The sequence below is a fragment of the Momordica charantia genome, assembly GCF_013281855.1.
Source record: "Momordica charantia cultivar OHB3-1 chromosome 5 unlocalized genomic scaffold, Mcharantia_2.0 BLBB01000005.1, whole genome shotgun sequence".
Taxonomy (NCBI): Eukaryota; Viridiplantae; Streptophyta; class Magnoliopsida; order Cucurbitales; family Cucurbitaceae; genus Momordica; species Momordica charantia.
Genome location: NW_028275163.1, coordinates 20233487 through 20247677, shown reverse-complemented (window position 1 = coordinate 20247677; position 14191 = coordinate 20233487). Strand labels below are relative to the sequence as shown.

The window sequence follows — 14191 nt, the reverse complement described above, 5'->3', positions numbered from 1 at the left end:
TTAAAAATATTTTTCCAACATCCCGCATATATTCTGATCTACCTCTCAAAGTTTTTGGGTGTACTACTTACGTTCACACACCTAGTCATTTCAGGTCGAAACTTGACCCTTGCGCTATTAAATGTGTTTTCTTAGGCTATGCTTCAGGTCAAAAAGGTTACAAATGTTTTGATTCTCAGACAAAAATTTTTTGTGTATGGATGTGTCTTTCTTAGAAAATCAACCATATTTTACCCAAAATTCTCTTCAGGGGGAGAAAATGAATTTGGAAGATAATTTTTGGGATATTTCTGTTCCCCTTCCTAGTCCTACCTATTTGGATTTTACTAGTCCTTCGATGCTAAGCATAGAAACTGTCCAATCAGGGGGAGAAATACTACAAAACGATTTTGCGAATCCTAGTTCAGAGTTAAAGTTTTATACTAGAAGGAAATTCAATCAGAGGAACCAAGATCAAATAGTTACTCCTTCACAAAGCCAATCTGAGACTCCGAGAAATGAAACTGAACTGTCTGATAATCCTCCATCTTCAACATTGTCTGGTAATCCCTCTTCTTCAAATTTTCAAAATAATTCACCTGTTGTCTCTGACCTTGATGTTCCCATAGCCATTAGAAAAGGCGTTCGAAGTTGTACCAAATATCCTATTTCGAACTACATTTCATATGAAAAACTATCAAATAGTCATAAGGCCTTCACATCTAGGATAACTAATTTGTTTGTTCCAAGGAATATACATGAAGCTTTAGAAGATCCAAATTGGAAACTAGCTGTCATGGAGGAGATGAATGCTCTAAAGCAAAACAGTACTTGGGAGATAGTAGAATTGCCAAAGGATAAGAAACCAGTGGGATGTAAATGGGTGTTTACCGTAAAATGTAATGCAGATGGTAGCATCGAGAGATACAAGGCTAGATTGGTAGCTAAAGGCTTCACACAAACCTACGGGATAGATTATCAGGAAACGTTTGCTCCTGTTGCAAAAATTAACTCTATTAGAGTTCTTTTGTCTCTTGCAGTTAATTCAAATTGGCCTCTCCACCAGCTTGATGTGAAAAATGCTTTTCTCAATGGCAACCTTGAGGAAGAAGTTTTTATGGATTTGCCACCAGGTTTTGAAAAAGAACTCGGTTGGAATAAAATCTGCAGATTAAAGAAATCTCTCTATGGCCTCAAACAGTCTCCTAGAGCTTGGTTCGAACGGTTTGGAAAAGTCATATCGAGTTATGGATTTCTCCAGAGTCAAGCTGACCATACTATATTTTATAAACACTCTGAGAATAATAAAATCTCAATTCTGATTGTCTATGTAGATGATATTATTCTCACTGGTGATGATGAAGCAGGACTAGCTGGTCTCAAGAAAAATCTGGCAAGTGAGTTTCAAATCAAGGACTTGGGAACATTAAAATATTTTCTAGGAATGGAATTCGCAAGATCGAAGAAAGGTATATTCGTTAATCAAAGAAAATATGTTCTTGACTTACTTGGAGAAACAGGATTGCTTGGTTGTAGGATCGCAGAAACTCCTATTGAACCTAACTTGAAATTACAAGCAGAAAACGCAGAAGAAATAAAGGATAGAGAGCAATACCAGAGACTCGTGGGAAGATTAATTTATCTGTCACATACACGACCAGATATTGCATTTGCTGTAAGTATGGTAAGTCAATTCATGCATGCACCTGGACCAACTCATTTTGAAGCTGTCTACAGAATCTTGAGATATTTGAAGGGAACTCCTGGAAAAGGTATTTTATTCGAAAAGAATAACCACTTCCAAGTAGAAGTTTATACTGATGCAGATTGGGCTGGAAGTACTACCGACAGAAGGTCTACTTCTGGTTACTGTTCCTTTGTTGAAGGAAACCTAGTTACATGGAGGAGCAAAAAACAAAATGTAGTGGCCAGGAGTAGTGCTGAAGCAGAGTTTAGAGCATTGGTTCATGGAATTTGTGAAGGTATATAGATCAAAAGGATACTTGAAGAATTGAAGATTCCTCAGCCGACACCTATACGAATTTATTGTGACAATAAGTCTGCCATATCTATAGCTCATAACCCAGTGCTACATGACCGAACCAAACATATCGAGGTTGACAAGAGAAGATTGATGCAGGTACAATATGTATCCCTTATCTTCCGACAACAGAGCAAATTGCCGATGTTTTAACCAAGGGACTTCCAAAGAAACAATTCGACAATTTAATCAGCAAGCTGGCTATGGACGACATCTTCAAACCAGCTTGAGGGGGAGTGTTGGATTTATTAATATTTGTGTAAATATTAAGTGTCAATATTAGTTGTCAATATTTAGTCTTTATTGTTGATATTCAGCCTTTATGGTGTTTATTACTTTCCTTGTTTGTAGTAGGTCATTCTCCTATGTAAGATGACCTAAGTTACATGTTTGAATCAAGGAGTATATTTTTTACTCTCTCAAATTAACAAATATATTCTTTAGTTTTCTTTCAAAAAGGAAAGGAAAGAAAATAGAAAAGAATAAGGTGCAATATTAGGTTGGTTGCCTTGGCTGAGATCTGAAGAATGTCTTTGGTTTTGAATGGCTCTTCAAGTGTTTTCCAATGTAGGTAGGCTAGTGGCGTATCTTTTGAAACCAGAATAGATTTTCCTTGATATCAAAGGAATTGACGGGGGCCCGCACAAGCGGTGGAGCATGTGGTTTAATTCGTTTTTGCCTGCATCTCATTTCTCCTTTGCCGTTTGCTAAAGGAGTAAAATTTCTACCAGTTTCATTCATCATTGAATTAATGAGATAACCATATTGTTCTTGGCTTTCCAAATTTTAATTTGTGATAGGAGTTGCTGGTTTAACAGTTGCTCTTTTGTGACAGTTATCTTTGCTTTTACTGCTCATAAACATCCTAACCGATTATTACCATCAAAGGGAAAGTTTTCCAGTAAGCTTATGTCTGGTTAGAGGGATAATAGTTTCATTGGAGCTTCTGATATTGCTAGTAGTAGTTGGGTTAGAAAGTTAACCTCCTAAACATGTAGCTGTCCTTTGTGACAGCCAGGGCTACCCGATTTTCTCTCAATTTTTCTTTCAGAATAATTGCTTCGATACCATATTGCGGACCACACAAGTACTTCTATGATTAGCAAACTCATTGATATGATACTACACTAAGTTATACACTATGTAACTTGACTATGTTATGAATTAAGTGGAAAATAATTAAGAAAGAACCTGTACAGCTTTGCAGAAGTAAGGGAACAAAATAATATAGAAGGGAGGTTTTCCAGAACTGTAGGAGTTCAACGACATAAATGTTACCTTAATATTTTTCTAATCATAACACTTAACAGTATGACCTTTTTCTCAAGTTAGTGTTTGGACTTATTTATATTTCTGTCGATCACCTTTCTGACTAAAAGTTGTCACTTTATGCAGCTTCAGAGACATATAAGTTCTGAAAGTCATCCATACCATAAATTCAGCACAGGTTATAACATTATATGGATTTCATAAGTGCTGTCATTTGATTGATTTGATAAGCTACAAGTTTTATTGCATATCAGAATATGTAAATTATTTGCATGTGGATGAAGATGGTTCAGATTTATTTGCTCAGGGAATTGGCTTGTTAATATCTTCTCCCTCATTAATTTGTTAAAATTTATAATCCTCCCTTCTAGTTTACATTAAGAAACAGTTATATTTTAACCGTGAGTCTGTGAAATACGTTTCTGGAAGATAGTACATCTGGAATTAGTTTAACTATGTCATGATTCCAGGGAAATTCTTCTAGTTCATGCAATTTACCTGTTGGTTGTGTGTAGAAGGCGACTAGTTTCCTTATTGTGCCAGATATTTTTACTTACACAGGGAATTGGGACACTTTGGAGGTTCAACCAAAAGCTAAAGGGCTTGATACAAGACATGAACTTATAAGATTCCATGAAAAAAATTATTCATCCAATATCATGCATCTGGTTGTATATGCAAAGGGTTAGTACTCATCCTGCCCACTATAAATTGGGTTTTTGTGCTTTGCAGAATGAATCATTTTTAACTTGACTTTCTTATTTATTACCTTATTCAGAAAACCTAGATAAAGTACAAAGCCTTGTGGAAAACATATTTCAAGATATTCCAAACCATAACTGCAATTGTGCTCATTTTCCTGGTCAGCCATGCACGTCAGAACATCTCAAGGTATATGTATTTCATCACCCCTAATGATATGCTGACAAAGGATTGTGTATGCACTCATTTGGAGGGAACTTTTTGGGACTTGAATTTATTGACTTGATTTTTAATTTTGAAGTGATTGCTTCTGAAAGTATATTTTTGAAGTGGCTGCTCTCTTCTTAACGGGAGGTTTTTGATACTAATTAAAAAATGTGATTACTTCTGGTTACAACCTTATGTTCTCTGCATTTCAGGTTCTTGTTAGAGCCATCCCAATTAAACAAGGTCATAAATTGAGAATTGTTTGGCCAATAACTCCTGAGATTCATCATTATAAGGAAGGACCATGCCGATATCTAGGTCATCTTATTGGCCATGAAGGAGAAGGATCCTTGTATTATGTTCTGAAAACATTGGGTGCGTTATTGTACATATTAACCAAAAGTTTCAGACTTTCAAGAGTGAGATCTGCACTTCAACTTTCATATATTGACTTGTTTGGCTGACTATATTAGACGACTTCATTTTGGAGTAAATATTCTCTGTTTTACTATTCTTTTTGCAAACCACACACCATTAAGATTAAAGTCCTTTTCTGAATCCTTTCGGTTGTGCTCAGACCCAATTGCTAGTGTCCACAAGAATGTGTTGAACTTCTTGGGAACTTTTTACTTCCAAAGTATTTCGAAGTTAAGAGGGAAAGGCCTAGGGCCTGGGCTTAATTGAATAGACACCATCTTTCTCAATGGTCTACACTTCTCATCTTGTAACGGTAATAGGTTTAAGTTACTCAGGGTTGTCATTGAAGGTATCCACTCACCTACCTCTCTTCCCCGAGGCTGTCTTTTAAAAGATGGAGACCATTTCATCAAGCTCAAGTCCCAAGCCTCATTTCTACAGAACTTCAAATTGGAGACAGCAAATAGTCTCGAAATTTTGTCCTTTAAGTAGCCACATCCTACCTTACACAAATCATATGTCCAAAAGCAAATGGTAGAGTTGTCTCTCCTTTTTTAGCAAAAATCCTTTGAAAAGTACTTTTCAATTTAAGGATGCTCCACCATGGGCTTCTTCCACTAGCGACCTTGCATTCAATCAGGAAACAACTACCACTAATGGATGAGAACTTGGCTTCAATGGCAAACTCGTTCATCCAGGAATCTACCTGGCCACTTTAAGAGTAGAGCACTATTATTATTTTTTATTTTTTGTTTTTTATTTTTACATCAGCCAAGGCCACCTTGAGAGTAGGGGGATTTCACATCTCTCAGCTAACAATGTTTGTACCCCCCACTTTATTAGCACTTTCCCGCAAATATTTTTGGATTTATCTATCATTGGTTTTGCAAATTTTATTTTGCCACGAAACGTAGAAAAGAAATAGGTGGGGAGACTAGAAAGCATGACTTCGTTTAGTGTTAGTCTATGGTCTACCCCCTTTTGAGCATCTCTTCTTCCACTTATTCAATCTAGAAGATACATTTTGAGCCACCAGATCCCAGAAAGATAAGAATCATTGATTGGGTGGGCATCCCTAGATAGCATCGAAATCTTTAGCTTTCGGTGTCGTCAAGTTAATCTAGCAATGGCTGACTTACTCACATTGATTCTAAGTTCCGAAGCAGCTTCAATAGCCTTCATAATGTTACGCAAATTGGCTAGAAGCGTTAGCTACAGAAGAAAGGAGGGTGTTAACGTGCATTGAAGGTTTGACACTTGATACACCAATTCCCATAGAGAGACCATTGATCAAATCCTTAGATAAGCCTTTGTCCACCAATGAGGGGAGAGCTTAATTCCTCTCTTGACCTTAGTTTTACCCAACCCTTTTCTCTAAGTCAAACCAAAGCATTAACTTCCAAATCTCTGTCAAGGAAAATTCAATTGACTTTGTCATTCGCCTTCTCAATTTGTTTAATCACCACCTTTTCGTATTTTACATTTACATTCATCAACGATCTTATTATCAACAATAAAGCTTGACACTCACTAAAGCGCAATAGCCCTTTAGGGTTCAAGCGTGAGGCACAAAAAAATTGAGGGCTTATTTCAGTGAGGTGCACTATATATGAAAAATAAAAAATATGAAATGTATATAATAATATTGAAAAAAAGAGTAATAATTATAAACATCAAATAAACTTTCTTTCTAAAGAAAACATCAAGTAAACATTCTAGATGGAGAGTTGGAGAGAGTGAGATTGACAGCAAGATAGAGAGAGAAAGGAAAACATCAAAAGAGTGTGAGATAGAGAGAGTGCGGAGTGAGAGACACAAATGGAAAGAAAGTGAGATGGGGAGAGACAGAGAAGAATCGAGAGTGTGTGCGTGAGAGAGAGAATGTGGCAGTCTTTTGAATTTGGCAAAATTTCATTTATCTTGCTGGTGCTTCACTCTAATTTTTCTTTTTTGTAACTATCTTCCCTATGTAATTAATGAAATTGGGGGTGCCTTTTTGCAAACTCCAAAAGGGACATTCATGTACTGTTTTGGTAGTAATGTTTCACCTTCTCTTGTTTCCTTTTTAGAAAAAGAAAGGAAAGGAAAAAAAAAATTCAAAGAGACATGAGAATATCAAACTAAAATATATATAACTTTTAAATTTATGTCATTAATAAAATTGTAAAATAGCAACTAATAAATTATATTTAACAGATGGATTTTTTTTAATTGATTTTAAGCAAGGTTATAATAGAAGATAAAGAGAAATGAGAAGTATTTTGAGCATTTTTTTATTTCAATTATTATTATTATTATTTTACAGGATTGGATATTGGGTTGTTTCACTTTTAGCTAGCCTTTGTTTTTATTTGTATGATATAAATTTACCAATTTCTATTATTTGTTTGTTATCTCTTTAGTAAAAAAATCTCTCATCAAAATAATAGCTGTTTGTTGTCTTCTATCTCAATTTACAGCCTTCAATTAACTATTTTCTTGTTGGAATCTGATGTAATCTTTATTGCCTGGAAAATAATACAGGGTGGGCAACAGGGCTCTCTGCTGGTGAATCTGATTCTACCACGAACTTTTCCTTTTTCAAAGTAATAATTGATCTTACTGATGCTGGTCAAGGTCTCTGTCCCTCCATCTCTATCTCTTTTTCATCTGTTTCGCTGAGTATCATTTAAAAAGTTCTCTTCTTGTTGTTGAACTGAAAAAAAAAAAAAATCTCTTGTTGTGGTTGCAGAGCACATGCAGGATATTGTTGGGCTACTCTTTAAATACATTGACCTTTTGAAGCAATCTGGTATATGCAAATGGATATTTGATGAGGTATGTGCATGCATTGCTATAACCATTGCAGTGTGCTATTAAGCTAATTAGAGTAGTTTTTGCATAAAGGTTCTCTTTGAGGGGAAGGACTCCCTTCATGGCAAAGCCCTAAATAAAGGGTTCTTGGAGATTTTTGCTGTGTTTTTTGGGGACATTTGGTACTTGTTTTAACATTCGATTTGGAGTAGTTTCTTGGAGGTTTGGTGTGTTTTTTGCTCATAAGTGATCCTGCGACTTGATGATTGAAGAGAGGTATTGTTTTACTGGGGCCCTTTGGTGTGCAACCTTTGTTGTTACTTTTGGAATGTTTGGCTTGAGAGGAATAGAAGAACTTTTAAAAGGATTAAGAGTCTTTTGGGGAGGTGTGGTCGACAGCTAGCTTTAGTGCCTCGTTTCTGATGTTTGTGTTCAAGGAGTTTTATAACTATTCTGTCTTTTATTCTCCAGAACTGAAGCTCTTTTTATAATCTCTAGTTTGATTTCTTTGTGAGTTCCCCTTTCCAGCTTTCATTTTTTTTAATATTTTCGTTTGTATTCTTTTATTTTCTCCCTAAAAGAATGAATCTACAAAAGCTCCCAAGGAATTAGTGGAGCCAAAAGGTGAACTTTTCTAGGTGCTTTTGCAGCTTTGATTTTTCAAAAATCATTATCATATGCAAAGATGGCTTCTGTAACATGTCTAGAAATAGTAGATGATTCAACATAGTTCCAATCTGTCTGGAGTTTGGACCAAGTATTTATATGATACAAAGGACTCTCCTATTCTGCTTTCTTGCCCTTTTAGGTCATATTGCTTGGTTTAAATTCCATATAGATTGTTCAATGAGGAAGGTAACCTTGAAACAGAAATGCTACAAGTTGCATAGTGCCTGGGAAATATAGACGTTAGGAGGAAATTTTCATATCCAAATATTCTTCCAAAATTTATTTGTTTCTGTATTTGTAAGCACATAGCTTGTTAGATGATGAGTTATTCAATACCCAGAAGTCTGAAACAAGAGAATAATAGCGGTTTATTGTGGTAAAAAAAAAGTAAGAGTGACCGTCTTTTAATCAATTTTTTACTCGTTTATACTATTTTTAGTCCATGTTTGTTATGAAGTAGTTGTTGTGCTTTTGATTTCAAAAGATTCTGAGACAACTTTTCTACCTTCATGAAGCTTTCAGCTATTTGTGAGACGAAGTTCCATTATCAAGACAAAATTCGTCCAATTGACTATGTAGTCAATCTTTCATTAAATATGCAGGTATTTGTAATTTTTTTCCAAATGAACTTGGTTTATATTATGTGGTATAAATTTTTATTTTTATTATTTCTTTTTCTTAGATAAAGAGACAATTCATTAATGAGAGAAACACAAAAACAACCTAAGGGACAGGGGACGAGAAGACCCCGTCCAAAAAGGAACTAACGAATCAACGCTCTCCAGTCTTGAAGGATCATGGAGAGGTTGTAGTTACAAAAGAATTTCGTATTCATATGACACCACCAAGAGGTTGTAATATGTACACTATTATAAAAAGAATCAAAAGATTTGGACTTATCATCAAAAGAGCGAATATTCCTTTCCATCCATAGGTTCCAAAGAAGTGCTCGAAATGCACACTTCCACAAAAAACATTCCTTTCCTTTGAGATGCCAACCAGCAAAGCTTTCCATCATCCAATCCTCAACCTTTCTCGGCATACAACCAACAAACCCGAAAATCTCAAACAGAATCTGCCAACTTTTAGAAGCAAACGTACAATGTAGAAACAAGTGATCTAAAGATTTTGCTTCCCTTAGACAAAGGCAACACACCGACGGGGAAATAGACAAATTTGGGCATTTCTTCTGAAGTCTCTCAGAAGTGTTTAGAGCTCAGTAAGCTAAAGACCAAAGAAAAACCTTCACCTTCTTCGGAATAGAGTCTTTCTAAATAAAATTGATTAGGGGGGCTTGTAGCTTTGGGGAGTCGGTGGCCATTTGCTTCAACAAAGCTGATTTCTGACCATCCCCCTCAGGGTGCCAGACCATGTTATCTGGTTCTCTGCCAAGGACAAAAGAGTGTACTAACTTCACCCAACTCTCCATTTCTCTATCAAAAAGACCCCTTCTCAATGCTAGGTCCCAAGTCTGGTTCTCCTCATTCCAACAATCTTAGAATGCTCCAAGTCTGGTTCTCCTCATTCCAACAATCTTTGATATAAGCATTCTGTTTTAAGGAAAGAGCAAACATACCCGGGAATTCATGCAGAAGTGGCAAATTTCCAGCCCATTTGTCCATCCAAAAACTTAACCGGTCACCTTGATTTGCTTTGAACACAACCATTTCTTGAAAAGCGGAGAGATTTTTGGCTATATCGAACCAGGGTCTACCTTTTGCCTTTCCTTTGGGAGCTTTTGTCAACCACCCATATTTGTCGACTCCATAAATACTAGCAATCACTCTCCTCCAGAGAGCATTTTCCTCCCGAGTAGAACGCCACAGCCACTTCATAAGCAGGGCATTGTTTTTTGGGCGGAAAGCCTCAATGCCTAAGCCTCAAGCTTCACCAGAAGGGAAGAAATATCCCACTTCACTAAATTCTTACACCCGTGAGAGGTAGCTCCACTCCAAAATAAGTCCCTCACAATTTTATCCATCTCCTTCGTAATGCTCATCGGTGCCCTTAAAAGAGAAAAGTAGAAAATAGGAAGACTATTCAAAACAGATTGGAGATTGGGCCAAAGTCAGTCTTCCCCCTTTGGACAAGAGTAATTTTCTCCATTTCTCTAATTTTGAATTTGAACTTCTCCACAAGAGGTCTCCAAAACTCAATCACTCTATGATTCCCTCCAAGAGGAAGACCCAAATAACGAAACAATATTTGCTCAACCCGACACCCAATTTTGTCTGCCTTGGAAGTAGCCTCATTTTCCCCAATATTGATGCCTATCAGAGAAGTCTTGGCCAAGTTTATACGGAGACCCGAGCCTTTAATGAACAAGGAGATAAGAGCCCACCACCTATCCAAATTACCTTTGTATGTCGGGCAAAAGATAATCGTATCATCGGCGTACTGTAGGTGTGACACCACAATCCTTTCTCGACCTACAGTAAAACCCCGAATGATTCTCCTCTCACAACAAAAATTAACAAGCCGGCTGAAGGAGTCTCCAATCAAGGTGAAGAGGAAAGGGGATAAGGGTCCCCTTGTCTCAAACCATGAGTAGCAAAAATTTTCCCCCTAGGCCTCCCATTGATGAAAACAGAGAAATTTGCCGAGGAATCACACCCTTTAATCCACATCCTCCATCTCTTACCAAAACCCTTATGCAACAACACAGCATCTAGAAAGCCCCAATCAACCATGTCGTAGGCTTTTTTATAGTCAATTTTAATTAAATAACCCCTCTTCTTCATACTTTCAAAGTCCCCAACTGCCTCGGCCGCAATAAGCATAGCATCTAAAATTTGTCTTCCTTCCACAAAAGCAACTTGAGCATCATCAATAATGACCCGAAGAACTCTTGCCTAGCCTAGGTTTGAAATTTTGGATTTGGCTGGATATTCTTCTAGATATGCGTTTTTAAAATTGGATGGGGGGCTTTGTAGTTATTTGGCAAAAAGATGCCATTATTACATTTTTGTTTACTCATTTTGGCGTGTGCATTATTAATTTTTACATTTTTTATTTTAACTAGTTGGAGATGTAGCATTGATAAAATTTAATTAATAAAGTTGTAAATTGCATGTAGAAAAATGCAGTGAATATCATAAACTTTACTGCTTGACCCTAAAACCAAGCATGACACAACATGACACGTACATTCAGATGAAATGACATGAGTATGATCAAATACCATTTTTTAAAAAATAAAACCCTGTATATCCCTATATCTTATTCTTTCCAATTGGTGTAGGTTTTTGTAAACTCCATGTGCTGATTTTGTGAAAGAAAAAGCTTTAGTGTCTTATCTTAAAATAAAAAGGTGTTTGATAAGAAAGTTTAAATGCTTACTTTGGAATTTTTTCAGTGGTAATCTTCCAGTCTAAATGCTTACTTTGGAATTTGTTCAGTTGTATCCTCCGGAAGATTGGTTAGTTGGTTCGTCTTTGCCTTCAAAATTCAATCCAAACTTAATAGGAACAGTTCTGGATCAGCTTTCTGTAGAAAATTTCCGGTAAGTTACTGTTTGGTTTGATTCTAATTAAGCATTAAAGTCTCAAAATGACGAGCGTTAATTGTATATATATATGTATATGTATATATATATTAATTTATTATTTTTATTTTATAAGAAACTGAGCTTTTATTTCTCACGAAAGAATATACAAGGAAGGAGCATATAGAAAACAAGCCCACCAAGAGGGGAACCACCTACAAAAAGGGACCCCAATTCAAAAGAATGACACCCATCTGGTAATTACAAAAAGCTTTAGAAATCGACACCTACAAAGAGGCGCTAAACCTAACTAGATCCCGAACTTCCCCCAAGACCTATCCACCCCTAAAAAAATCTACTAATCCTCTTAATCCAAATACCACAAAATAGCGAAAAAAACAAGCTTGCCACAACTGAAGAGGGGCAGAGCAAACCTCCTCAACCCGTGCACTTCCTATTACGAGCAAAGGACACCCCTACAATGTCCAAGAACTTGCCCCTAATAGACCGAGTAAACTCGCAAGATGCATTTATTTCTTACAACTGTTTATGTTCTGTTTTAGTTAGGGAGCTTAATGCAATTCTATACAAAGTTTATATTGAATTTCGAAATGTAATAATTTTGACTTGTCTTCTATCAATTTAATTTCATACGGACGCCTAATGGTAGAGATGATAAGGTATCCTCCCATTAACTCTTGTTCCTTTTATTTACCATAAGTTGATTTTATTTTAAAAGAAAAAATGTAATGTTTTTCCTAATTTAAATTGAAATATTGTATATTTTCTGAATAATCAAAGTATCAGTACTTTTGTTATCGGACCATTTGCCTAAAAGACATGATCTTTGTGTAAATCTCTCTCCCTTCAGAAACTAAGGATTCTCTTAATGATCGTTTGGCCAATTGGAAGAAATTTCTTAATCTTCCTTGGTTAAGGACAAAACTTTCCTCCCATTTTGTAATATTTCATACCATCAATCAAAGATTTGTTTTCTTTTAAAGAAAACACATTGACTGATTAATTTATGTTCTGTAGCATCTTTTGGGAGTCAAAGAAATTCGAAGGCCAGACTGATAAGGTTGAGCCGTGGTATGGAACTACTTACTCCATTGAGAATATTTCTGGCACTTTGATTCAGGTTTGTCATTTCATATTAATTTTTTTTTAGATTATAAATGTATATTTTGATTTTGTAGAAACTAAGTTTCAAAGAACCCGATTATTCTTATTCTCATTACTGAAGTCTATATATATAGACAAATATACAAGGTTGACCTAATCCTATAAGGAGAAGGAAGGACAAAGGACAAATTAATATTAATACAAGAATATAAAATATACTAATATCTATACTCTAACACTCCCCCTCAAGTTGGTGCATATATATATATATATATATATATATAGGGATATTAATCATGCCCAATTTGTTAGACAAATAATCTATTCGTGCTCCATTCAACTTGTGTTCTGTGATTTTTGATATCATTGGGATCACCTCAGAAGTTACGATTGATTTCTTCTCAGCCATAACAAACAAACGAACTTATTTGAACAAAACGACAGAACTAGACCAAACCACCCAAACCAAACAAAATAGATGAATCAAACCACTTGAAACCAAACCGATTGAACTGGACTGCTTGAACCGGATCAGGTGTTTTCTGAAACCAGAAACCCTAAGTGCTACCCCACGACAACCAGAGGGGCGAAGGCGACGGGTGGCGACTGGCGGCGACGAAAGCACACGGTGACGGCGATGACGATTGGCGGCGAGACGAAACCCACGAACAGCAATCGGAAAACAGCAGCGCTGGCGAATCAGCAAACGGCGGCGGCAACGACGGTAGTAGTGAGTTGAGTTGGATAGCAATGTACAAAACTCTAAGGGACAAAACCCTAATGGGCACAAAACCCTAATGGGCATCAAAACCCTAATGGGCACAAAACCCTAATGGGCATCAAAACCCTAATGGGCATCAAAACCCTAGAGCTCTGATACCATGTAGAAACTAAGGTTTCAGAGAACCCGATTATTCTTATTCTCATTACTGAAGTCTATATATATAGACAGCTCTAATACCATGTAGAAACTAAGGTTTCAGAGAACCCGATTATTCTTATTCTCATTACTGAAGTCTATATAGATAGACAAATATACAAGGTTGACCTAATCCTATAAGGAGAAGGTAAAGGACAAAGGACAAATTAATATTAATACAAGAATATAAAATATACTAATATCTATACTCTAACAGAGTTTAAAAAAAATATTGGAGCAAATTTTAGAAATGTGGAAAAAAAAATCAAATTCTTACCCTTAAATTTGGAGGTGTGAGTCCATTTTTATTTTTAACTTTAATATAATTTAGCAATCTAGCTTTATAGTGTCGCCTTACTCTAAAACCTCCATCAATTTCATATCAAGCCTTTACGTATGTAATCCATTGAATGCATGTGAAAATATGTTTAATGATACTTTTAAGAAAAGCTCGACAAAAGGTAAATATTACAATACTTATGTCCAATTTGATAAAATTGAAAGTTTAGAGTAAAAATTGTCCTGCCAAGTTAAATATTATTAAAATTTCCCAAATTTGTTTTAGTGTTGGAGTATCCTCATGATT

The 14191-nt window shown here is 35.9% G+C and overlaps 1 protein-coding gene across 6 annotated transcripts in view; it reads left to right on the top strand.

The window, feature by feature from the left end:
* The window catches only part of LOC111021555 (Insulinase (Peptidase family M16) family protein), a 42228-nt gene that overhangs the window by 12014 nt on the left and 16023 nt on the right, over positions 1–14191 (top strand). For all 6 annotated transcript variants that reach the window (XM_022298568.2, XM_088124039.1, XM_088124040.1 and 3 more), the window contains 9 exons: positions 3416–3467; positions 3851–3973; positions 4068–4180; positions 4411–4573; positions 7139–7231; positions 7347–7432; positions 8593–8679; positions 11476–11579; positions 12600–12702. In XM_022298568.2, coding sequence (XP_022154260.1) covers positions 3416–3467; positions 3851–3973; positions 4068–4180; positions 4411–4573; positions 7139–7231; positions 7347–7432; positions 8593–8679; positions 11476–11579; positions 12600–12702 — 924 coding nt within the window. The remainder of the gene's footprint in view (positions 1–3415; positions 3468–3850; positions 3974–4067; positions 4181–4410; positions 4574–7138; positions 7232–7346; positions 7433–8592; positions 8680–11475; positions 11580–12599; positions 12703–14191) is intronic.